Below are 24,532 nucleotides of genomic sequence, written 5' to 3' on the forward strand. Positions count from 1 at the left end.
GTATGCTTGTGCCTTTGCATGTTGGTGTAGTTTATCTAATGTCATATCATTTTTGGGGATGTAAATACAGTTTCATTATCGTTTCATTTTTGTTTGTATGGGTATGTATTTGTTTGGGCGTGTATGTTTGTGTGCGTGTTGTGTACCAAGCTACTACGTTACACATAAGATATAATCAAATGATGGAAAGTAGGACAGCAACTAAGATGTGTGTCTAACAAAACAAAAGAAAACAAACATAACTCAGATGGTCTGGCACCTGACAGACCCCCAGAGAGATGAGGCTTACCTTCTTTCCCACCAAAGGATGCCGTTCTCCAGCGTCCCTGTCAGTCTTGACACGCACTGAGAGAGTCCTGCGCAGTTTGATTTCTTTCGGTTTAGTTCAGTTTTGTTTGTTTACTTTTTTTTAATAAACTACTGGCTGGTACTTTCTACTCCCAGTATCCCTGTGTGGTTTGTGTAAATGCAAAGGCACGTGAGTAACTCCTCGCGGTGTGGCCTACAGGTGATTTAGCTGGCTTAAAACAAAAGAGAAAACAATCACAAAAACCCACTTGCCATGGAGCCAAGCTAGCCCACCTCCCTCTAGGCTCATCAGGCCTGAGAAAAACCCCTCCTTTCCAGAGTACCCCAACACCCTACTAATTCGTCCATACAAAGGAACAACTCCTGCTGCAGCAGCTCTATGGATACCTCACACAGTCTACACTGTTACATACATTGGAGAGGGACCACAGAGTTTACGGGTTGTATTTCAATAAATAATTAAGTAGACTTGAAATCTAGGGGATAAGGCACAAAATCTTCTCAGGTGTGGACAATCCAGCAAATTATGCCCATGCACCACCTAAAGACTGTGGCACTGCCACGGCAAGGCCAGTGGGGGTGCAGAGGGGCGTAACAACACCATCAACATCTCCCCTTCAGCACAGGTTCCCCACCTTTGCAATTAGGGACACCCCCACCCCTACTGAGGGACCGTCAGCTGCGCGTGTAAGGACAGCAGGTGCCAGTAATGAATTAAACAATGACATGAACTACATATAAAGGCATGTAAGTGTACTTGGGTGTGTATGTGTTATGATGTGTGTCAGAGTGCTTGTGTGTGTGTATCTCTTTTTGTGTGTGTGTGGGTGGAGGTGTGTCTTTGTGTATCTTGGGGAGTCGTTGCATGTTGTCAGATTTGGCTCTCTGCTCTACATTGTGACAGAGGGGAGTCTCAGTCAGTATACTCCTTCAATTAAGAAAAGAATGCGTGTGTGTGTGTGTGTGTTTTGTGGGGTGTGAGTGTGTGTGTGTGTGTGTGTGTGTGTGTGTGTGTGTTTTAGTAGCAGGATGTAAAGACAAAAAGAGCCCCTTCCTCTCACCTCTCCCCTCCTCTGAGGCGCAGCCTTAGGCCCAGTGAAGTCGTCACAGGCGCTGCCTGCTGCTAATCACAGCCTACACATAATAACGGGCCTCTGTCTGTCTGTCTCCCACACCAGAGGGGCTGGACCAGTCCAGCAGCCCACGCTGTCTGCTCACACAGACCCTAACGAGCAGCCGCCAACAACCGGCCACTCATCCCGCAGTCACACACACATACACACATACACACACACACACACACCAGCGTGCTTGGTAACATAGAATGCTACTCTCCTTCTGTTTCTCTCTCTCTCTCTGTCTGTCTCTCTTCCTCTTTATCTCTGTCTTTTTGACTTTGCCTTTACTTTCTCTCATACTTTTGATCTTTCTCTCTCTCTCTCCCTTTCTCCTCCTTTCTCTCTGTCTCTGTGCATGTGTCCTTCATGAGTCCCACATCAGCGTTTTAGCTCTTGCGTTGGTGACGTGTGACGGATTGAGATCTGAAAAGGGCGTCCCACTGTGTGAGCACAGGAGCAGAGCTGGTGCAGAGCACAAGCGCACGCATACTATGCCATGTTACTCCTGTTTCTGTGTGTGTGTGTGTGTGTGTAGTGTGTGTGAGTTTGAGTGTGTGTGTATGTGGCGATGTAGTGGAGCGCAGCGATGGAGTGTTAGGAGCCTTGTCTGCCTTCTGAACTTTACTCTTGGATAAACTTTCTCTCTTTGCACTCTCTCCGTCTTTTCTTTCTCTTCCTCTCTTTCTTTCCTTTGCTGTTGTATTATAGATGCTGTCTTCCTCTTCTCATTTTTGACCCTGAATACAAGGGTAGTTGTCAAAATGTTAAGACTACACAAAGGTTTTAATGTGTTATTCTTTCTTGACTGCAACACAACACACACACACACACACACACACACACACACACACACACACACACACACACACACACACACACATATTGTTCATCAGTGGATCTGTGGCACTGTGAGATTGATTTACCTCACAGGAAGTCCTCCGCTTTGGGCCAATCACAACACGGCAGAGTAAATAAACAAAACCCACGACCAGCTTGCACTCGCTGATAGCTGAGAGCTGAGAGCTGAGAGCTGATAGCCCGCTAAACCAGAGGCCCAGTTAACTCAGTTTCAGGTCCCCTATCGTACGATAACAGAGAGTTTGTGTGTCCATGTGTGTTTGTGTCCGTGTGTGGGAACAGTATCTCTTCATAGCTTGTCAGTGTTTAAATGGACTCATATCTACATCAAAGGGAGCTCTATAAAGTTAAGGCATTCTGATTTAGCACATACCTATTACGGGCATGACCGAAGAACACACACTCACACATACACACACAAAGACACACACACACACACACACACACACACACAAACACAGACACACACACAGACACACACTGACTGGAACATCAAGGAAAAGAAAATTGTCCTGGAGTTTCCCCTCTCCCAGCTCAGACAAAGGTAGGGGGAAGAGGAACTTTCAAACCTCACTTTTCTTTCTGTTTCATTCAGACACTCTCATTTTCTTCCAGTCTTTCTCACTCAATTGTACTCTCTCTCTCTCTCTTTGTTTTCTTTTCTTTCTGCTTCGCTCTCTTTTTCTCCCATTCTTTTCTTCTCCTTTCACTCTCCAACTCTCTCTTTCCCTCTCTCTCTCTCTTGGTTATCCGTTGTTCTATTGTAGATACTGTCATACCCCTCTCATAGACTAAGCCAAGCTTTAATATCCACCCCTCTCCTGCCTCTCTATGTAGAGGAGGGGCTACCAACACACACACACACACACACACACACTCTCCATCATGCTTCAGCTACTCACACACCTCCCTAAAAGTGCATGCCGCCCCCAAGGAAACACAGATGCTCTCAGTGTGTGTGTATGTGCGTTAGAGGGAAGAGGAGGAGAGAGGAAACTAGAGGGAGGAGATCACACACTCACACATACCCTCTCACACACACACACAGTCACTCACATACATGAGGAGTCAGTCACAGAGACACCTTGGGAGAAAACACCTAGAAGGATCAATTCTTCATATCTGTTATCAAACACTTTGAAAGGAGACTCGTGCCCTCAGTCTTGCCAAAACTTGTGTGTGTACGCACCACCTGCGTTTGTATGGGGGGGTGTTGAGTAGATTTTGGTCTGTCTTTTCCAGCGAGATTAAGTTTTATTTGGACTTGCCAGTCATTTATTTGTATTTAACATTTTTTTTTTTTTAGAGGTTGAGCATTTTTATTTTGCGAAGGGGGGTTGAGAGTCGTTTTGTTTTGGGATTTTTCTGGGGGGTGTCTTGCGATGGGGACCATGTCGTGGGACTGTGGCCTGAAGTACCTGTTCTCTGTTCCTCCGGGGTTGCAGCAGGGGGGCGTGTGTGGGCTGCGGCCGCCAGACGAGCTCTCCCGCCTGGAGATGGTCCAGCGCCTCGCCAAGGACGGCTGCCGCTTCCTCCAGAACCACAACTACCGCCTGCCAGACCGGACCGCCCCAGTGAGTCCCTCTGCACTTCTCCATCCATCTGTCCTCTCTGTCTGTTTTTCTTTATTTACATTTTTCCATCACTTACTCTTATCTTTCTCTATCTCTGTGGTGGCACCTGTTGCCGTGGTTACAGACTCTGCTTATCTCTCTGTGTGTTGGTGTTATCTCATGGTAATTTCATCTCATTTGCATTTGCTGGGGTATTTATAAGTGCTCCACAGTTTATTGCACTACCAGGATTTACATGTTTGCAGAATTAAAGGTGTAAATGTGTTTTTTATTACATTTTTGTATAGATGTCCAAATCTTAATGTTTGGCGTCCTCAGCCTGATGTTCAACAGATCTCTGTTTATGCATGTACTTCCTCCTCTTACATGTTCTTGAGTGATTGAGTTACAACCCGTTGGTGTGACATTATGCAAAGCCCCAACTCAACAAACAAAACCTTGAACTACATGACGTGCTATCACAAGCTCTGAATTAGCGCCTTGCTTCAAAGGGATTCCCCGGTCTCCAATGTCACCTGCTGTTATTGTCACGCAGAGATTCTGGCTATGAGACGAGCAGGCTGGCATGAGTTGTAGCCGCAGCATTGAGGAGTGGTATGTCGTGGTTCAGGTGTCACGCGAGGAGGCTGCACTCTTGAACGTCCCCCGAGCGAAAGAGACATGCCGCCTGGTTGCTCTCTCATGTAAACATCAGGCTCCCTGTCGCCCTTACTCAGTTGGATTCCTGAACAGGGAGGAATGGTTAAAGCATGCACATACACACACACACACACACACACACACACACACACACACTTACACACACTTACACACACACACACACACACACACACACACACACACACACACACATAGACACACACACACACACACACACACACACATAGACACACACACACAGACACACACACATAGACACACACATACATACTTAGACACACACACAGACACTTATAAAAACACACATATATATACACACACACATAGACACACACACACACACACACACACAGACGCACACACACACACACACACACATAGACACACACATAGACACACACAGACACTCATAAAAACACACATATATATACACACACACATAGATAGATAGATAGATAGATAGATGGATACTTTATTAATCCCGAAGGAAATTTAGGTCATCCAGTAGCTTATACACTTAACTTAACTCACAAACATACATACACAAATCACAGTAGAAAAACAATACACATAGGGAAAAACATGTTCACAGGGAGTGGGGTGTATACAGATATTATACAGATATTACAGTGTGCATTGATTGTGTCAGACACACACACACACACACACAGACACACACACACACACACACACACACACACACACACACACACGCACACACACACACACATAGACACACACATAGACACACACAGACACACACACATAGACACACACATACATACATAGACACACACACAGACACTCATAAAAACACACATATATACACACACAGATACAGTCACTCACACACAGAAACCTACACACACACATTCTCACTCTCTCTCATTCACACACACAGACACAGACAGACAGACACACACACACACACACACACATACAGCATGACTGGAGATCCGTTTCAGTCTGCTGCAGCCAGGTTAATTATGCCCCCAGGCTTGCAGCCATGTTTGACTAATGACATGGTAACACTCAGCTGTATGCCTTTGTTATGAGTCAATTTTAGCTTGCTAGCTTTATGCCTGCTTACCTGCGCACCGCTGTCATGTCTTATGAGTGTAGTGCGGTAAGGATGTGCATACAGTCAGTTTAATGAGACACATTGTAGTCAGACTGAGTAAGTTCCATGTAGGCAGTGTATGGAGTTATAATGGTGAGACTTGAGCTTGTTTGGGTGAAGAAGTAGCAGCATCTTGTCAAGCCGGGTGTTCTAAGAATGACCTGAAGGGTCTGAAAATGGTTATTACATTGTTTGGCTAAGGCATTCCATACAAATTACTTTGTAAATATTTAGTAACCTGTTGTGTGTTGTACTCTTTTGAACTCCTATCCTGTGCTTAATATATATGTACGTATGTATATTATCATCCCTTTATAGGCTGTCACTAATTATGCACCTTGTCCTGAAATGAACATGCTGACTTGTGATTGTGGTTGTTGATTTACTGAGGAATAGCTCTGATTGGCTGTCCTCACAATGACCAGTGTTCTGTCTCTCCCTTCCTGCTATTCATTCCTCCTGGCAAACCTTTGCGCTGTCGTCATGGCGAGCTTGAGTGCAAGCTGCGGCTCTATTAAAGGGGATCTGTGTAGTCCGCCGACCAAGCGCTGCCGTCTCCACCGTGATTTGCCTTATTCAAAGTTGAGCGCCCTGGCGTGTGGGCGTTCGTGCGTATCTGTTGTTTTTGTCTTTGCCGCACTCACTTAATCTTTCAGTCCTTGGCTTTGACTGCTTCAGAAGTGCAGATAAAATCAGAAATGATCACAATGCTAACATCTGTGCTGCTCTGGTACATCTCATGGTCCCACACACACACACACACACACACACACACACACACACACACACACACACACACACACACACACCCCACAGTTTGAGTTGGAGGCCCACAATGTTGTGTGTGTCTGTGTCTGCTCCATGCCTGCTTGGTTCTGGCTCTGGTGCTTCCTGGACTTTTATGGCCACAGATACGGAGTCTTACATAACCAAATTCCCGCCGCCTACAGGGGTCGGGGGCCAGAAACCTGTGTGTGTGTGTGTGTGTGTGTGTGAGAGAGCGTGTGTGTGGGTCGGGGGGGTGGGGTGGCGGTGGCGTTGCAGGGTTCTTACGTGATTGGGGAGTCTGTTTCCTTTTGGCCAGTGAGCGTGTGATTGGCAGAGCAGACTGGGCTGGTTATCTCACCTTTCGTGAGCTGGAGGCTGGGAGTAAATGAGCTCCATCACGACCGTGATTAACAGGATTTAAGGCTCTCAACCAGGGGGCTTTGGAGCAGAAGCTCTGGAAGAATCCCTTTCCTGCACCACTGATGTGTGCAGTGTGTGTGTGTGGTGTCTTTGTATGTCTTTAGGTATGCGCGTGGGTGTGTGTTTGTGTGTGTGAGTGTATGTGTGAGTTTTTGTGTGTTGTGCATGTGCGTGGTGCCTGCTGTTCTATCTTTGTGTGTGCATGTGTCTGTTTGTTTTATGTGTGTGTTGTATTCTCTCTCTCTCTCTCTCTCTCTCTCTCTCTCTCTCTCTCTCTCTCTCTGTTTCTGTTTCATTTTATTCACATACAGCAGAGCAGCCCTGTAGTCTGGGTTTCTTTTCCTCCGTGTTTTGACTAAAGGAGGGGCCATGATGTTTTGTCATCCTGACTGACACCCATGTATTGTCTTTTCACCACTCCTTTCCAGGAATAAGACCCATATCACTGCAGGGTAGTGTCAAATTACTGCAGGGCATATAAGGAAACAAGAGGTTACAGCTGAACCCATACACACACACACATAGACAAACAAGCGCGCGCACACACACACACACACACACGTCAGTGCTCAGGAACACAGGAAAGGGCCACAAGTGCTTCCTGTTGGCTTTCCATGGAGTGCTGCTTTCCTTTCCTCTAAGCGCTCTCCAGTACGTCAGCCAGCAGATCTGTCAGCCCTTTCCCCTGACCGTGAGAACGCAGCAAGCCCACCCTCAGCACCACCACAACCAGGAGAAGGACAGTCAGACCGAAAGTGACAGATGGACAGACAGACAGACAGACAGAACCACAGTTTCACAGAGTCAGTTAGACAGATGGAGAAATGGACTGACTGGTGTAATGAGTGAGTGAGACGGACAAGCCGATAGAAACACATATTCACCGTGCAGTATTCTGTTTAGAGAAGTAATAAACGGAGGGAATGAGAGAAATGGTATAGTGTAGTGTATAACAGTAGGCTTGGGATCCCTTCACAACACCCGCACGGCCTGGAGTCAGCTGCCTCCAGTGTTGCCTGTCTGGGGTTCCAGTGGAAGGCTTTTGGCGCTACGCTAACGGGCTAACAGGCTTAACTCCCATGCAGAGAGGTAGCCGCGGCAGGTCAGGGAGAGGCCAAGGGGTTGGCAGAGCGTAAGTGGCCCTGCTTGCATTGTGGTGGAAAGGCTAAGCTGCTGTACTACACAGTCCTCAGTTCACTGGCTCAAGGGTGAAGCTAAAAGTAGAAGCTCGTGAAATCTCACCATGCCGTTGGTTGTAGAAACTGAATGCATGTTGAGTGATGTAATTATTACGTTTTATGCTCTCAAACTGACCTGAGAGAGCAAAAGGGGCTGGTTTTAGTCTGTGAGGTGTTCTTCAAATGTCTATGACCCAGTTCCAGAGCAGAGCTCAAAAAAGCCCACTATAGCTCAGCCTCACTCAGCACAGCCATATGAAGCGAAGCAGAGTCTGAAAAAAGGACAAAAGCAAAAACCAAGCAACACAATTCAGCACAGTCCTCAGCAGCACGGGACAACACGAAACCTCAACACCACACAGCATTCAGCACGTTGGATGCAATATATGATGCCACATAACAGCACAACATGCAATATCAAAACATCATCACACAACACAGAGCAACACAAGCTGATGGAACAGTACATCACTGTAGGCAGTGCAACCACATTCTGCCCACACCCACAGTCCAAACCTCAGACCCAGTTTAGCCCTGCTGAACCCAGTACAACAACATTCAGCATAGTCCAAATTCAGCAGCACATCACGCCGCACTTTATTTAGACACGGCCTACAACATCACAACACATCACAACACGCAACACTTAATATAGACACAGCATACAACATCACAACACATCACAACACGCAACACTTAATATAGACACAGCATACAACATCACAACACATGACAGCACGCAACACTTAATATAGGCACGGCATTCAACATCAAAGCACATGACAGCACTCAACGGCTCAGTGCAGCACAGAGCAACACAAGCTGGAACAGTACGTCGTCACTTTAAGCATTCCAAACCCCTCCAACCTCATCCGGTCCAAGATTCTAGCCCAGGCCAGGCAGCGGAGGAAAGGGGGGATTATGAGGTAATGTCCTGACAAAAGGAGTGGATGACATCCACACGGTGGAGGACAGGAGTACAGGAAGGCGAGGAAGGAAAGGGAGGAATGAGGAGTGCGGGGGAGAGAATGACTGCAGCGGGTTCCATAGGGCTCCATAGCCGCGGCCTCAAATCCCTCCTGGACTCCTCTGCTTTCGTTGGCCCGTTTTATTACGGTGGTGGTGGGTAACCACACTGTGAGAACTGACTGTGAATCGTCTCTTCTCTTTTGTCTTAAAACCCCCAGTGCCGGCAAGTTCTCACCCCTCATTGTTTTTTTGTTGTGTGTGTGTAATGGAGGCGCACATGAATGTTTCCAGATAGCCGATACATGAGCGCACAACAGCAATGGTTCCTTCTGGTGTTCGACCCTGTTGCTATGACAGAGTAGCAGATAATAACCTTGGTTGCATTGCGAAGATACATTGTGATAACAAGACCGCTTCCTGTTTCTGTAACCAGCGAAGATTATTTTGCTATTCTTCTGCTTTTGATGTGGCTTGTGCAGATCTGCAGGATGTGTAAAAAAAAGGCAAAGAAACCTTCTCTGATCTATCATATATCACACTTGTGCAGACCCTGTGAGCTAACATTAGCCATATTCCCATACCATCTGCACCACTGGAACATCCCCCACATAAAACATCCCTGTCGCATCACTATGGGCCCCTCAAAGACCTCACCTCTCCCACTCTCCCACTCTTCACACAGCTCCCAGACCTGCCAAACCACACACACATTCCTCCTGGTCCTCTGCAGACCACATGAAGAATTCTGTTGTCGACACTCCCCCTCTGCCCCCAAATATCTCCCCCAGACCACTGTAGCTCCAGACCCTAACTCCAGGGAACATGTTATGTAATCGTCACATACTTTTCTTTTCAAGTGTTCGAGCATCTCGGGCTGCGCTCTCACGCATGTCTAAAACAGTGTGATTTTCCCCCGCAGTCAGTAGCATATTTTCAGTGAGTGGAAAATTGTTGATTTTTGTCTTATAACATGTAAGGCCTTGTTCGAGTCCTGTGTGTATCTGTGCGTGTGTGTGTAATTGCAGCTGTGTTGTGATTGGCTGCTGGGCTCCGCGGTTGTTGTTGTTGGATGGGGACTAGAGAAATATGGCCCTGGGAGATACAAGTTTTTTTGTTGTTATCAGGTAAATCGCTGGCTTTTTTTCTTTCTTTCTTCCCGGTGCCCTCGTGGGCTCTGTTTGTTAATTTCGCTGTTTTGACAGTGTTGCGTAACGGTAAACCGATCTGATTGATGCTTTCCATCAGAGCCCACTCTGCTTTCCCTCTCCCTCTCTCATACCAGGCGCTGAGAGAGAAATGAGGAGTTCACAGACTTGTATGTGCGCGCACACTTTTTTTCTGAGCCCCCCCCGTATAAACGCTGGTCGGGAAAAAAGGGGGGGAAGCGTCTAATGTTTGGATTAGATCAGATCACGGCGGGGCAGGACCTCACATACTATTCACGGAATGTTTGAGAACGTTCTTGAGAATTTAGAACAGAGCCCTGTTAGGCCTGCAGTTACGTCAAACTGTTACCTCCTGACCTCTACTGGAGGACGAGGGGTGAGGGGGTCACATCAGAGACGACTGGTGTTTGACTCGAGGAAGGGTTCTGTGTTTCCTCTTGTCTGAGCGCGCTCAGTTTGCAGAGTTTTAATATGCACATCCTGCGCACAGACACCCTGCCATCCTGCAGGTGCTGGGCCTTCCCCTCAGACATCTGTTACCGCTAACAACCCCGCCCTGTCCATTTCCCACAATCCTTTGCTCTGCCATTCTATCCTCTGGGAATGGCTGGTTATCAGCCTTACATAAATGTGTAGCAGGAACAGGACTTAGCTGGTTGTAAGAGCATCTTCGCATTCCTCTTCAGTTCTGCTACGATACTTAGCGCAATCCCCTACACCTCAACCACCCCTTAAACGTGGGATCGTTTTTATCTCTCCATCAATCAGAGATCATGGCACATAAAAGTCCTGCAACCCTTCTTTGGTCCACTCCCATCATGCCTTGCCCCACAGATAAAAGGTCAAGCAGCAAGCCAATAGGAGTCAAGAGTGTGCACCCAAAGTGGCTCTGAGATTGACCCTGTGTTCCGCAGTTAAGTCTTAGGAACATTACGCTGGCACCATGCCCGTGTGTGTGTGTGTGTGTGTGTGTGTGTGTGTGTGTGTTTGCAAGGAGGTTGTGCAACTATGCATAAGTGTGCTTTCCTACTGTGTTTGAGCAAGACAGTGTATGTTTTATGTGTGTTTATGTGTGTGGCACTCGGCATTGTTGGAGTGTTGATGCTAATGACAGTGCACTTGAAATTACATAAACCAAAGATTGCATTGTGTGTGTATGTCATTTATTTATTTGTGTGTGTGTGTGTGTGTTTCTTTGGTTGTACTGGGCTTTGTTATGGTTGGGTGTGCTCCACAAGCAGGGGTCAGGCCCTGGATCTGGGACATTCTGTCCTGGGACCCTGCGTCACACTCTCATTTTTATGCCCCGCACTCCACCCCATCCCCAACAATCCCATTTGTGTGTTACGTCTCCAGTCTCCAGCGCTGCGTTGGTAGCAGATTAAGTTCAAACATGCTCTTTTGTGTGAATGCAGTGTGTGCTCGTCCCCTGTTATAAAACTTGAGGAGCTGTTAACGTCAGCTATGCCCCACAGTTCATGCTTCTGCTCAGATAGTCTTGCAGTGGACCAGTATTTCTCAGTCCTTTCTCAGTACACCCCCCTTGTTTTCCACCTTTCCCTGGACACTGAACCCATCAGTGGCATGCTTGACTATCGGAGCACACCTGATTTAGCTAGTTTAGCATATTCTAATTGCACTGATTTCAATCCCTTGGAGAAGGAATAGAAGGAAGATGTGTGGGGCAGGGGGAGCTCCAGGTGCCGCACTGGGAGCCTTGCAGTAGCAGCCCAGGAAGCAGCTGAGAGCTGGATTATGGGTGGATGTGGTCCAGGTCTGGCCCAGGTCTGGCCCTGATCTGCAGAGTTTCAGCCGTATCTGGGTCCAAAGTCGGTCACAGTCGGTCTTCGCTCTGCTCAGCATCATTATACTCTTAGTCCTGTCAGCACACAAGGCCCTGGGCTTTCTACGAGCAACAATCTTGGACTGTGGTCAAACTTTTTACAAATGCCAGGCACGGAGGAAGGAACTCCAACCATGGCCATTTCGTAGGGGCTGGAATAATGTCGGGGTTATGATAAAAAAATTGAAAAACACTGTAGATTTACCCCCTAAAGTCTTAAATCCTAAATAGAAATACAAATTCATTTCTAAAATCACCAGGCGTTTTCAAGACAGAGTGTAGATTTAGGATCACACATATCCTGTTCCAGTCAGTGTCCATCAACTGCTCTTATTTCAGTCAGCATCCATTAACTTAAAACAAAAACTGACTAGATCAGCCAGAGCCAAACAAACAGGCTCTAACCTGTCTTTCCGCCTCGACCAGACTAGAAAGCACCTGGGCTCTGATATCAGGTGACATCACTGCTGATGCCGGATTCACCTGGACCAGGTGCTGTTCAGGCGTGAGTCATGAACAGGAAGACGCCGTCACGCTTTGGATGTCTACCAGCTGAACACGCAGTATGCCAACACTAATGCCAGACGCTGTTTAATGCTTCCTAAAAAAAGCTATTTAAAAGACATGGCTCAGATCCGGCGGCAAGTGTTTTTTTAGCACAAGGGAATACTTAGCTGATTAGAAATGACTTTGCTCTCCAGGTGTGAATCCTTATCATGGAATCTCACTAGGCATCCAGGAAGGTGTGAATGTGTGTGTTTATTTTGGTGATTGTGGGTACATAGAACTGTCTGTGTGTGTGTGTTGCTGTGTATGTGTGTTTTGTGTGTGTGTGTGTGTGTGTGCGCGTGCGGCGTGCAGCATCTTCACACCTGTGTTGGTCTGCCAGGTGCACCATCGGGGTGGGTATCTGATACCCCAAATCCCCTGTTGCCATCTCAGGCATCAAAGCCTCCTGTCAGTATTCGGTCTGGACGTGAGATCCAGAGCTGTGTGTGTGTGTGTGTGTGTGTGTGTGTGTGTGTGTGTCTGTCTGTCTGTGTGTGTGTGTGTGTGTGCGTGTGTTTGTGTGCGTGGGTGTGTTTGTGTGTGTTTGTGTGTGTGCGTGTGTGTGTGTCTGTGTGTGTGTGTGTGTGCGTGCGCCAACTAGCAGGGTTGGGCCACAGCAACCCTCTGTTGAGCTTAAAGATGAAAGCGGGAATCAATCATACCTGATCCACCACAGCGACTGACAGCCCACTTCAAGGTCTGTGCTGAAATATGTTGGATTTAGTTGATTTTTTTTGTCTGGAGAAACTCAAAAAGAATAATGCATCGGGGGGGGGGGGGGGGGGGGGGGGGGTTTATGATAATGATCAGAAGTTTCCCACAGTCATGGAAGTCCCATTTTCCAGGCCTGGACAAGTCATGAAATTCAGTAAATTAATTCGAAGTTTTGGAAATCTTACATGACCCAGAAAATTACACGTTTTCCAGAAAAACTAATCTCCATCAAACAAGGTGCAAAATGAATCAGAAATATAGTCACGACATTCCCAAAGTTAGAAATAATGATTTCTGCTTGAAGTGTTTGAGAACTCGCACTGATCAAAGAATCCTCCATTTGCAGAAACTTTGCAGCATTACAGCTTGACTGCTTCTTCACTAAATAGGTCTTTCATGATTTGGAGCAATGCTTTTGGTCTGTCTTGTAGAATAAAATTGTCTCCAGTCCAGTTCCATTCACATGGTATGGCATGGCGATGGAATTATGGTAAAATTATGTAATAGCCTTCCTTGTTAAGTATTCCTTTTACTCTGTACAAATGACATACTTTCCCTGCATTAAAGCGCCCCCAGAGCATCTAATTTCCTCTACTGTGCTTGAGTGATGTGTCAAGCACTCCTCTGGCGTCCTTTTCCTTTGTTCTGTGCGTCACAAAGTTTCTTCTCTGTGATCCAAACACCTCAACTTAGATTTGTCTGTCTGTAACACATTTTCAATCATCGTCCACCTAGTATCGGTTTCCTTTTACCTATTTTAGTATTTCCCTGTCACCGGCCAGTCGCAGATATGGCATTTTCTTAGAAACTCTGCCTGGAAGGCCAGCATTCCAAAGCCTCTCCACTGCTAACCATGAGACTGGTGTTTTATGACTACTATTTAATAAAGCTGCTAGCTGAGGACCTGTGAGGCAACTGTTTCTCACTAGAAAAACGAGCTCTGGGAAACTAGAGATGCGGATGTTCTTATCCACCTGCACAGTTGAGCACTGGGGCCTCCTGCTTCTCTTTCTATCCCGCATTTCTGGCATGGAAAGGCCTTCATTTATTAGAGCAATAATAGATTGATGCGGTTCTGAAGAAAGCTCTTTTATTCTGACCATTTTTTAGACCATAATTAAATCCAAGTGCCAATGCTCCAGATACTCAAGTAGCCCAGAGAAGGCCAGTTTTATTGCTTCTATTAACAGTCTTTCTTCAACATTGAGTCTTCAGTCGCACAAACTAATGAAGAATTATCCTTTTAAACATGACAATTTAGGATTAGCTAACATAATGTGCCTTTGAAACAAAGACGGAATGGTGGCAGGAAATGGACCTCATATGCCTTTGTAGATATTCCTTTCAAAATCAGCCATTACCAGCTGCAATAGTCATTTACTACCTTATCAATGTCTACACTTTTAAGTTTTGTGAATAGAAAAACAAGGACATTTCTCTGTGATTCCAAACTTCTGAACAGAAGTGTGGGCCTAATGAAATTAATTATGTTATTGTACTTTTCCATTGATAATGCTGTTGTACTTGAACTGACGTAGCCTAACTAGCCTATTAAAAAAGAAATGAAAAGGTTGGTGTTTCCCTTTCATTCATACTTTTGTGTACTTGTAGGTTCTGAAAAGTCATGGAAAGGTTCATCAATGAAAAGGGGTGCGAACCATGTATATGGAAGGTCTGCAGCTTAAGTGGTGATTGTGTGTGAACGTTTGCCACTGTCAGAATTGTTCTGTGTTTCATTTGGTGATAAAAAGGTTGAAGAGGTAAAGCGTTGCAGAGAGTAAGAGAGAGACGGAGAGAGACGGAGAGAGACGGAGACAGAGAGAGACGGAGAGAGAGAGACGGAGAGAGAGAGACGGAGAGAGAGAGACTGAGAGAGACAGAGAGAAAGAGAGATACAGAGAGAGGCAATGAGAGAGAGAGAGAGAGAAAGAGTCTGACAGGGAGATATAGATAGGAAGGGGAAAAGAAGTTAAAGACTTACGACATGCGAAAAAGAAAAAGCGAATGGTGCACACACACACTGAACTGCACTGCCTCCGGTTCAACTCATTATCCCTCCTCGCTCCGGTCACGGCGTTCCGGTTCTGCCTCCCGCCTCCTCTGGGAATGCCTACTTTTCCACCTGAGAGCTTCTCCCCCGCCTCCCTCAGGACAGCAGGGGGGGGGGGTGCAGGAGCTTTGTTTCTGCTAACCCAGCTCCCTGTAGAGACGATTCATTTCACCCCAGGAACGTTAGGGAGAAGCTTTTAAATCCTCTCATCAGATTTGGCCACTTCAGAGGCAGCTTTTACTCATCAGAGACGTGGTGTTATGGAACACAAGCACAGACATGCTTGGTGTTATTTCAGTCTAAACTCTGCAGTCCTGAATACACAGACATGCTGTTGAGCTGTTTTCCTTTGGGTATTTACATACGTGTCTGAATTCATTCTTTTCAATGCATGAGGTGACTTATGTGTCTTTGCCTAGTAACATTGCATTCAGATGTATTCATTTATTTATCATGTTTGTATTAATTATGTACTCTCTTCATCGGTAGACTTTCATCCTTTCTGCCCATCTCTCACTCATTATGCCTGTCTCTCTTACACACACATACACATGTGTGCACACACACACACACACACACACACACACACACACACACACACACACACACACACACACACACACACACACACACACACACACACACACACACACACACACACACACATTCTCACAATCTCACTAATTTTCTTTCTCTCGCCCTCTATCTCAGACTCAGGGGGAAGGTGTCGTTCGTGTGTGTCTGAAGGAGAGAGGCCAGGATGTGCTGGTGCTCCAGAGGGTGTCGTCAGAGCGACCGTCACCCACGACAACGGGCGGGGTGAAAGAGGAGGATAGTGACAAGAGGTTAGAATCCCTTTCTCTCTCTTATACTTTCCCTACCTCTCTCCCTTCCTCCCTCTCTCTCTCCCTCCCTCCCTGTCTGCCTACCTACCTCTCTTCCTATCCCTCACACTCTCTCTCTCTCCCTCCCTACCTCTATCTTTCTCACTCTCCCCCATCCCTCCTTCTATCTTTCCATTCTGCCCAGCCCCTCTCTCTCTTTCCCTACCCCTCTCTACCTTTCCAATCTCTTTCTGTTTCAGCGATCGGCTTCATCCATTCTCTCCTCTCTCTCTACCTGCCTATTTCTCCTCACCTTCCTCTCATTTCTCCCCCTCTCCACTGTTTCACCCTCTCTGTCCCTTGTTTTCTCTTTCCTCTTTCTGTCACTCATTTATATGCGCTACATCCCATCTCTCAATCACATTGCCTCCATCACTCTCTCTTCCAATTATTTGCTTCTCTCTCTCTCTCTCTCATCCTCTCTCTCTTTCTCCCCCCTCTCTCTCTCTATTTCTTTCTCTTTCTCTTATGACTGAAATACATACAGACACACACACATTCACACACAGTCTGCAGTGCTACAGGGTTGAGTGTGACAGTGAGTGAGTGAGTGAGTAAGTGAGTGTGTGTGTGTGTGTGTCTGCATGTCAGTGGAGTTCCAGAAGTGGGTATGCTTGTGTGCATGCTGGTAACAGAGGTTGTGTGTTTGCAGCCTTCGGAGACGGAAAGAATGTATGCTCTAGCTGCAGGGCTAGAGACAGAGAGAGTATGACTGTGCCATCTTGAGTGTATGTGTGTGTGTTTGCTTGTGTGTGTGTAAGTGTTTTGGTCTTGCCGCAGGAAGAGTGTCTGTGTGTGTGTGTGTGTGTGCGTGTGTGTGTGTGTGTGTGTGTGTGTTTGGTTGTGTGCGTGTTTGGGTGTGTGTGCGTTTGGGTGTGTGTGTGTTTGTGCTTGCCGCAGGGACAGAGCAGTTCTGTGGAAGAAGTGTGTGTGTGTGTGTGTGTGTGTGTGTGTGAGGGAGAGACAGAGAGAGAGGACAAGAGAAAGTGTGTGTGTGTGTGTGTGTGTGTGTGAGTGAGAGAGAGGCTGTGTGTGTGTGAGGGGGAGAGAGAGAGAGAGAGGGTGTGTTAGGGTGTTTGTGTGTGTGTGTGTGTGTGTGTGTGTGTGGTATGTGTGTGTGTGTGTGTGTGTGTGTGTGGTATGTGTGTGTGTGTGTGTGGCTTTTCCAGTAGCACTGACAGGACAGGGAGTGTCTTGAGCAGCGAGGCAGGGAGAGCAGAGGCTCTGAGCGGCCGGCTCTGAGTGCGCTCAGTCTGGTCCGAGGGAGCCGCCAGAGCAGCGAGAGCACCGCATGCCTCTGGAGCTCAGCCCGCCACACAGGGGGAAGCAGCGCACCGCTTAGCCCAGGGAGAGGACACCTGGCCTGGGTCATGCTGCAGTGACCGCGGGGGTCGTCCTCTGGAGGTGCCAGGACATGGGTAGTGTGAGGCAACTCCTGGAAAAACGTGCCACTTTAGTTGAGGCGGAAGAGGACGATAATGATGGTGATGATGATGACGATGACGAAGATCACAACTCCTATGAGAGCTGCAGCAGCTGTAGTTCCTCTCAGGAGCCGTCTGTTCGCACCTTTGACGTCCCCTACTTTCGCTACATAGATGATGATGAGGAGGAGAGGGAGGAGGAGCGGGGGAAGGAGGGGGAAGAGGGGAGAGGAAGAGTGTGGAGCTACGGCTCGGGCTCTGCACGCTTGGCCGAGGAAGACTACCTCACCGACTCTTCCGACTCTTCTTCTGTGTCCGACAGGTACGTGGTGGTCTCTGGGACGCCCCAGAAGATTCTGGAACACCTGCTCAGCGACATGCGCCTGGACGAGCAGCAGGGAGCGACAGAGAACAGGGAGGCAGGTGAGAGACCCTTCACTCTTTACTCTTTATCACTCAAATAGAGCATCTCTACACCTTCTATCATCGCATCGTCTCATTACAACGGATGATGGAAATGTTAATGGAAAAGCGTCTATGGTGTCCAGATGTTCATTGCAAAATGTGTGTGTGTGTGTGTGTGTGTGTGTGTGTGTGTGTGTGTGTGTGTGTGTGTGCGTGTGTGTTTGTGTTTGTTTACAAAGTAACAGTGATATAGAGACATAGTGAAGTAAAGAAAAGTCCCCAGTCCACTGTGTCAGTAGAGAATCTGCTCTCACATTCCACTGTGGAACCTCCAGGGCTCTGTAAGCCCAGTTTTGGACTTTGGGTTTGCTGTTTTAGCGAGAGATATGTGTCTATTCAATACGCATTCCAGCCAAGGACAGTGTTGGTAGAGGACATTCTCTCTGGGTTTGTTTGATTCTCAGCCCACTGAGTCCTCACCATCATTAACCTTGTGCAAAGTGAACGCTGGAGACAGGCCTAGAAGCTGTGTTTTTCTCTCGCTTGCGTGTGATAGTTCAGTTGACTGTATACTGGACCAGAAAGTGGTTAAACTCAACTGACTACCGGTGCATTGTGACATGAACGACAACATGAACAGAGGTTAAGCATGTGTTTGCCAAGTGTACAGTTGCACTTAAGATGAGGAGGGAGAATGACATTTATATTTGTATTTGCACTTTTATTTTGAAGAATTTTTCTTTCCACATTTCCTCTGTACTTCTTGTCTCTTCCATCTCTTACACACAAACTGAGAGCCCTTCTCTTAATCACTGTGGCTAGTGTTGCTGCACTGACCTGGTATGAACTCACTGTCAGCAGTTTCAACATGACCTTGTGACATTTACATCAGATATGATGCAAATGTCCATGGACTTGTAATATGCAATAAAGTCCATCACTATCCGTCTACACAAGCGATTTGTTACATTGATTTGAACATAGAGGTTAAGCTTTTCACTCAGTATTGATTCAGGTGGGCAACACCAGGCTTGAAGGGGCGAGGCTCCTCCTCTGTTTTGCCCGGGAATGTGACGACATGTTGGTACAGCACATCCCAGAAATCCTATCCAGGAGTGCATTGTCTGTTTAAGTCCAGGGTTAGCGCACAATTATTGGCTTTTACTGTTGATTGACTGCTCTTTTTCGTATTCACTTCTTCAGAAGAGAGGTGTGTCTTCTCGTCCTGCGAAGTTCAAACCTGTTTTTAATACAGCAGGTAAACACATAATGATTGCATAACTGCTCCATGACTGTATCAAATATGTCTGTACACTGTGCAAGCTAAGATAGGTTAGGTCATAGGGTAATTTGAACACAGACACCTTTTAGATTTGCACAGTACAGAGAATGTAACAGTGAGTTAACGACAATGATGTTGCTAACTTCAGTGTTCGGAAGCTACAGCAGTGACTCTTTAGAGTCTCTAAAATACTCTAAAATACGGAGCACTGATTCAGTCAAAAATAATAAACGTTTAAAACCCATTCCATGCTGGTAGATTTCATTTCAGGTTTCGTAGTATAAACTTGAGGTAATGTATTTCCCAGTCCAAGTCCCAGGCTTTCAGTAGATGCCCCATGCTGTTGTGTGCAGTGTAGCGCGCTGCAGAAGGTCAGGCCTGTCAGGTCATTAGGATTGGGCCGAGGCCGCTGGTGACCTGCTGTCCGACTCTTGGCTGCTAGCTGGATCGATACTGGAATGTCGAAGGCCAGCTGAAATGGAACATAGCCCTGTTCCAAACCCTCCTGCTCTTTTTGTGATTTTGACTGCGGAGCGGCGTGTTTTCCCCCCACTAACACTAATGAGAGCCAGGGAGCGGGGGGGGGGGGGGGAGTAGGTGGCAGTGCAATATGGAGGGAGAACGACCGTCGCTAATGAGTAGAATTGTGCTGTTTTGCATTTACGGGTATGCATTATCTCATATGTTTGGTGGCACAAATGTGTTTGTGTTTGTGTGTGTGTGTGTGTCTGTGTGTGTGTGCGTGTGTCTGTTTCTTTCAGCCTCATTTATGCCCCCCTCTCTGTTTCCCCCTGTGTGATGCTTTCTGTCTCTCTCTTTCTTTCTTTCTCTCTCTCTCTCTCTCTCTCTCTCTCTCTCGTTTCCTCTCCCTGCCTCCCTCCCACTATTCCTCTCAGGATATTTCTCTCTTTCCTTCTTCCTTGTTCTGTCTTTCCAACACACCCATAGGCAGACAGTTAGCCCCTCTGTACTGGTGTATCCTGTGTCTCATTACCGGCTGGCTTGCGGGCTCGCTTAGCATTTTACATCGTCACTTTTAACGCAGAGGGAAAGAGAGCAAGGGAAACGGGGGAAAGAGAGAGATTGTGTATGTGTGTGTAAGAGAAAGACAGTGAAAGAGAGAGAGAGAGAAAGAGAGAGAGAGAAAGAGAGAGAGAGAAAGAGCGAGAGAAAGAAAGAGAGAAAGAAAGAGAGAGAGAGAAAGAGCGAGAGAACGAAAGAAAGACAGAAAGTTGATTGTTCACTTTTTAATGCCATAGGATGAGCAGATGGACCCGTGAACAACATGCCACCCAACTCATAAATCAGCCAGGGACAGCAGGGCCTGCTGCACAACACACACACACACACACACACTCTCTCTCACACACACACACACACACACACACACAGAGCAGTCAGGAGATGCTGCGAGGATGGTCAACGTGAGGGAACGTTGGGTCTAAAATTTTAAAGCAGGATGAGGATAGTGTTGTGCCGAAACATCCTCGGATGGGATAGAAGATGGGGCAACTAGATGGGGCTTTAAGTCCATCACAGGGACATTTGAGCATTTCGCATGCATATGTGTATATAACACACTAACACACACACAAACACACACTCACACAGACACACACACATATGGGGTGGGGTAAGAGCTGGAGCAGTCTTCTGCTAATTATACCTCAGTAGATGTGGTCAGAAAGGTAGGTTATCACCGTGTACCTTAGTAGCATTGTTCTCATTGTGTTCACATATAATACTCTAGCCTTCAATTGTGTTCTCTCAAAATGTCACTGTGCCCAAATTGTGCTGCAGATGGACTGAAACCAAGCAGAATCACCTGGTGAAATGTCAAACTTTACAGACTGGGCGGGAGCTCACTGTTGAGTAGATGGAGGGGGGTGTATGTCGGATCAATGGGGAAATGTCACACAGTTGGCCTGGTTCCTCGGCTCTGACGTTCTAGAGTCATCAGGAACAGGGATCTAATGATAGCAGCAGTGGCGGCGGTGTGGAAAGAACATGCCGTGTTTGTTTCCATGTACTGTTCTGAGTCACCCGGTTCTAAGATGGGCTCTGGTTTGGGAATCAATACAGCCATTGTGCATCTGGACAGTTTCAGCATCTGATGTGGAAAGACGCTAAATATAAGATCGAACTTGAGACTGGTTTGGAGATGGAAGAATTGAATGGGGGCTTTGTGATTTTTATTTATTTATTTTTGGAATGTTCCCTTGCCTCAAAGGTGACGTGAGGTCTTGAGTTGCATCCGACAAGGCAAAACTCAACAAATATGCGGTGTGCTGAATTAATTAGTGAAGTTTTGGTTGTGTGTGTGTGTGTGTTTGTGGACTTGTTTGACATTCAGGGAGTTTAGGCAGCCAAAACGAATCTGTTTTCCCAGCATGTCCTCAGGGAGCTTCGGAACGCTGAATAATTGATTCTGTTTTCAGTGATAAAAGAGTGGGAAAACAAAACAGAAAAATTAGAAAATAAAAACAAACAAGCATTTCTCCCCCCTCCTCAAAACCTCTTTTGGTGGTGTTGGAAGTTGAGATGGACTATGAAATCTGATTGGATAATTTGAAAGGTCTAAGGTCAATGAAATGTTTTTGTTCAAGTACATAATAGAGTAAATTAGCCTTTTTTTAATTCGGGGGCAGGTGATCAGACAGTTTGAAAGTTGCAGGCAGGAACATCCCAGCTGGCCTGTAGGTAGACGAGCTTTGCTTTTCTCTGTTCTGTGGTCTGGGTCTGTGGTCAGATCTGTTTAGTTGACCTTTGATTTCTGCATTTATCCTAAAGGCCTTCAAACTCAGGACTATTTACAACAGTGAGAAGTGCGTGTGTGTGTCTGTCTGTCTGTGTATATTTGGGCATGCATGTGCCTGTGTGTGTGTGTGTGTGTGTGTGTTTGTGTGTGTACACAGTGGGAAAGAGTGGTTGAAGTGAAGCCTCTGACATGAGTCTTTGATCTCTTGACTCTGGCGCTCATGGACTACAATTCTATGGCAGACTGGACTGTTGAACTGACTGCAAAGGTGTGTGTGTGTGTGTGTGTCAGTGCTGAGCGATGTTAATGGAGAGAATATGATGGCTGATGACCGTAGTGTAGTGGGTGAAGCCAGGGTCTGTGCTAATGGGAGGACTGAGGGTTTAGTGCTTTAATAGTGATCTGATCTGATGGTGGATAACAATGTGAAAGAGTGGAGTAGTTTGGATGGAGTTAGGTGTGTGTGTGGGTGTGTGTGTGTGTGCGCGTGTGTGTGTGTGCGCGCGTGTGTGCGTGTATGATGCAATTTCATCCCAGCGTGTGGCTCTGAAAATGATATGGCTGTCATTCTTTTCTGTCATTTCTCCACCTCTGTGTCCTCTCTCTCTCTTTCTTTCCCTTTTTCCCACTGTATCCATCTATCCCCCCCCCCCCCCTCTTTCCATCTCTTTTTCTCTCAACGATGGACACAGCTGGGTGAGTGAGAGGGGTCCTCTAGGGGAATTGGTTGGCCTGGTGTGTGTTTGTGTGTGTGTGTGTGTGTGTGTTTGTGTGTGTGTGTGTGTGTGTGTGTGTGTGTGTGTGTGTGCTTGTGTGTGATAAACTAGATGGAAATAGATATTCATTACTAGAGAGAGTGGAGGCAGGCAAGGAAGGAGGAAAGAAAGATGAGAGCCAGAGAGAAATAGAAAAATTGAAAGAGAGAAAGAGATAGAAAAGATGAGGGGAGGTGAGAGGAGACGGTAGAGATAGGGGGCAATGCACGTCTCACACACACACACACACACAGGCACGCACTGTGTTCCACCACGCATTTTTTATTTTCAGTCCTTTAAGGATGGTTTAATTTAATTATGTAAGAGAAGATTACAGTTCCATTATTGATAAGCCGCTCTTCTCCTCCAACCCCATCTCTATTTCTCTATCTATCCTCTAGTTCTCTCTCCCCTCTATCTCTCTTTCTCCCTCTCCCTCGCCCCTATCTTTCCTGTCCTTGTCTCCCCCCCCACCCCCCTCCCTGTGCTCTTGTATAATTGATTCACATACTCGCAGCCCTGCAGGAGAGCATTTGGGTTGGCAGGCCGGCTGGTTTCCAGGCGCTGAGTGTGATTCTGTGCCACGTGGAGCAAAAGCAGTCTGGGGCTTAAACTGGGGCGATACCCCTGTTTGATTTCACACCCGTGCCTCGCGGTGGTGGAGGGATTACACAGCCAAACGTGTGTGTGTGTGTGTGTGTGTGTACGTGTGTGTGTGTGTGTGTGTGTGTGTGTGTGTGTGTGTGTGCGTGTGCGTGTGTGCGTGTGTGTGCGTGTATGTACTCAAGCCTTTGAGTGTACTTTCTTTTCTGACCCCCGGGGTGCAAAGCATACACGCTGCTGCCAACAGATTTATCTCTGATTCATCTGCCCTACAAACTCGTTTCATTTTCACAAAGCATACTATTGGTCATGCACACACACTTGCTCTGTTACTCACACACATACACATGCAAACACACACACACACACACTTTGCTATTGATTTCACGTTTTTGGGTAAGTTAGTGCCCTATGGGGATGCAGCAATGATGATATTGGGTCTGGAAATGAAATAAAATGTGGGCTGTTTATGTTAAATATGTTATACTGCAGGCTTGTCTTCATGGGAGTGCTTTAGATGTCTGTTTCATAGAAGTAATCACAAGCCCTCTGTCTGTCTGTCTGTCTGTCTCTCCCCGCTCTCCAGAGATGCTTCTAGATGACTTCCTGTTGACCTACCTGGTGTTCATGTCAACGCATGACCTGTGCCAAGCTCTGCTGGGACAATATCCTTTCCTGTGGGGGTGCAGAACACACACACACACACACACACACACAGTGCCATGTCAAGAAGAGCTGGGTGACCCAGAGCTGAAGGTGGCGGCGGTGCAGCGGGGCGTGTTCCTGTGGATCCGCTGGCAGAGTAATGGGCTTACAACCCAAAGGTCACGGGGGGTCATACCCAGGGAGCACCCAGACTGAAACACATGCCCCTACCTACACTGCCACTCACTTTGGAATAAAGCAGCTGTTCAGTCTATTACTAGAGAAACACTGAGGCCTAGGGTGAATATATGTGCATATATGTGCTATTGGAACTGCTGTCAAATGCAGCAGTTGACTGCATGCTGTCAATGCAGTTTACATATTACAGTAATATATCCATGCCCATGCAATTGAGTTATGATCATAATCATACCCTAGAAAAACAATCTGGATTTATGATGCAGCTTGAAATCTTTTATA

At 46.7% G+C, this 24,532-nt stretch overlaps 1 protein-coding gene across 4 annotated transcripts in view; it reads left to right on the forward strand.

Moving 5' to 3' along the window:
* Positions 1-24,532, forward strand: part of rapgef5a (Rap guanine nucleotide exchange factor (GEF) 5a) — a 67,900-nt gene that overhangs the window by 29,841 nt on the left and 13,527 nt on the right. For all 4 annotated transcript variants that reach the window (XM_012831425.3, XM_031586503.2, XM_031586504.2 and 1 more), the window contains exons 9-12: positions 3,731-3,859; positions 16,008-16,141; positions 17,927-18,027; positions 23,994-24,072. In XM_012831425.3, the coding sequence (XP_012686879.2) occupies positions 3,731-3,859; positions 16,008-16,141; positions 17,927-18,027; positions 23,994-24,072 (443 nt within the window). The remainder of the gene's footprint in view (positions 1-3,730; positions 3,860-16,007; positions 16,142-17,926; positions 18,028-23,993; positions 24,073-24,532) is intronic.

This window comes from Clupea harengus, chromosome 19 (assembly GCF_900700415.2).
Source record: "Clupea harengus chromosome 19, Ch_v2.0.2, whole genome shotgun sequence".
NCBI classification, from domain to species: domain Eukaryota; kingdom Metazoa; phylum Chordata; class Actinopteri; order Clupeiformes; family Clupeidae; genus Clupea; species Clupea harengus.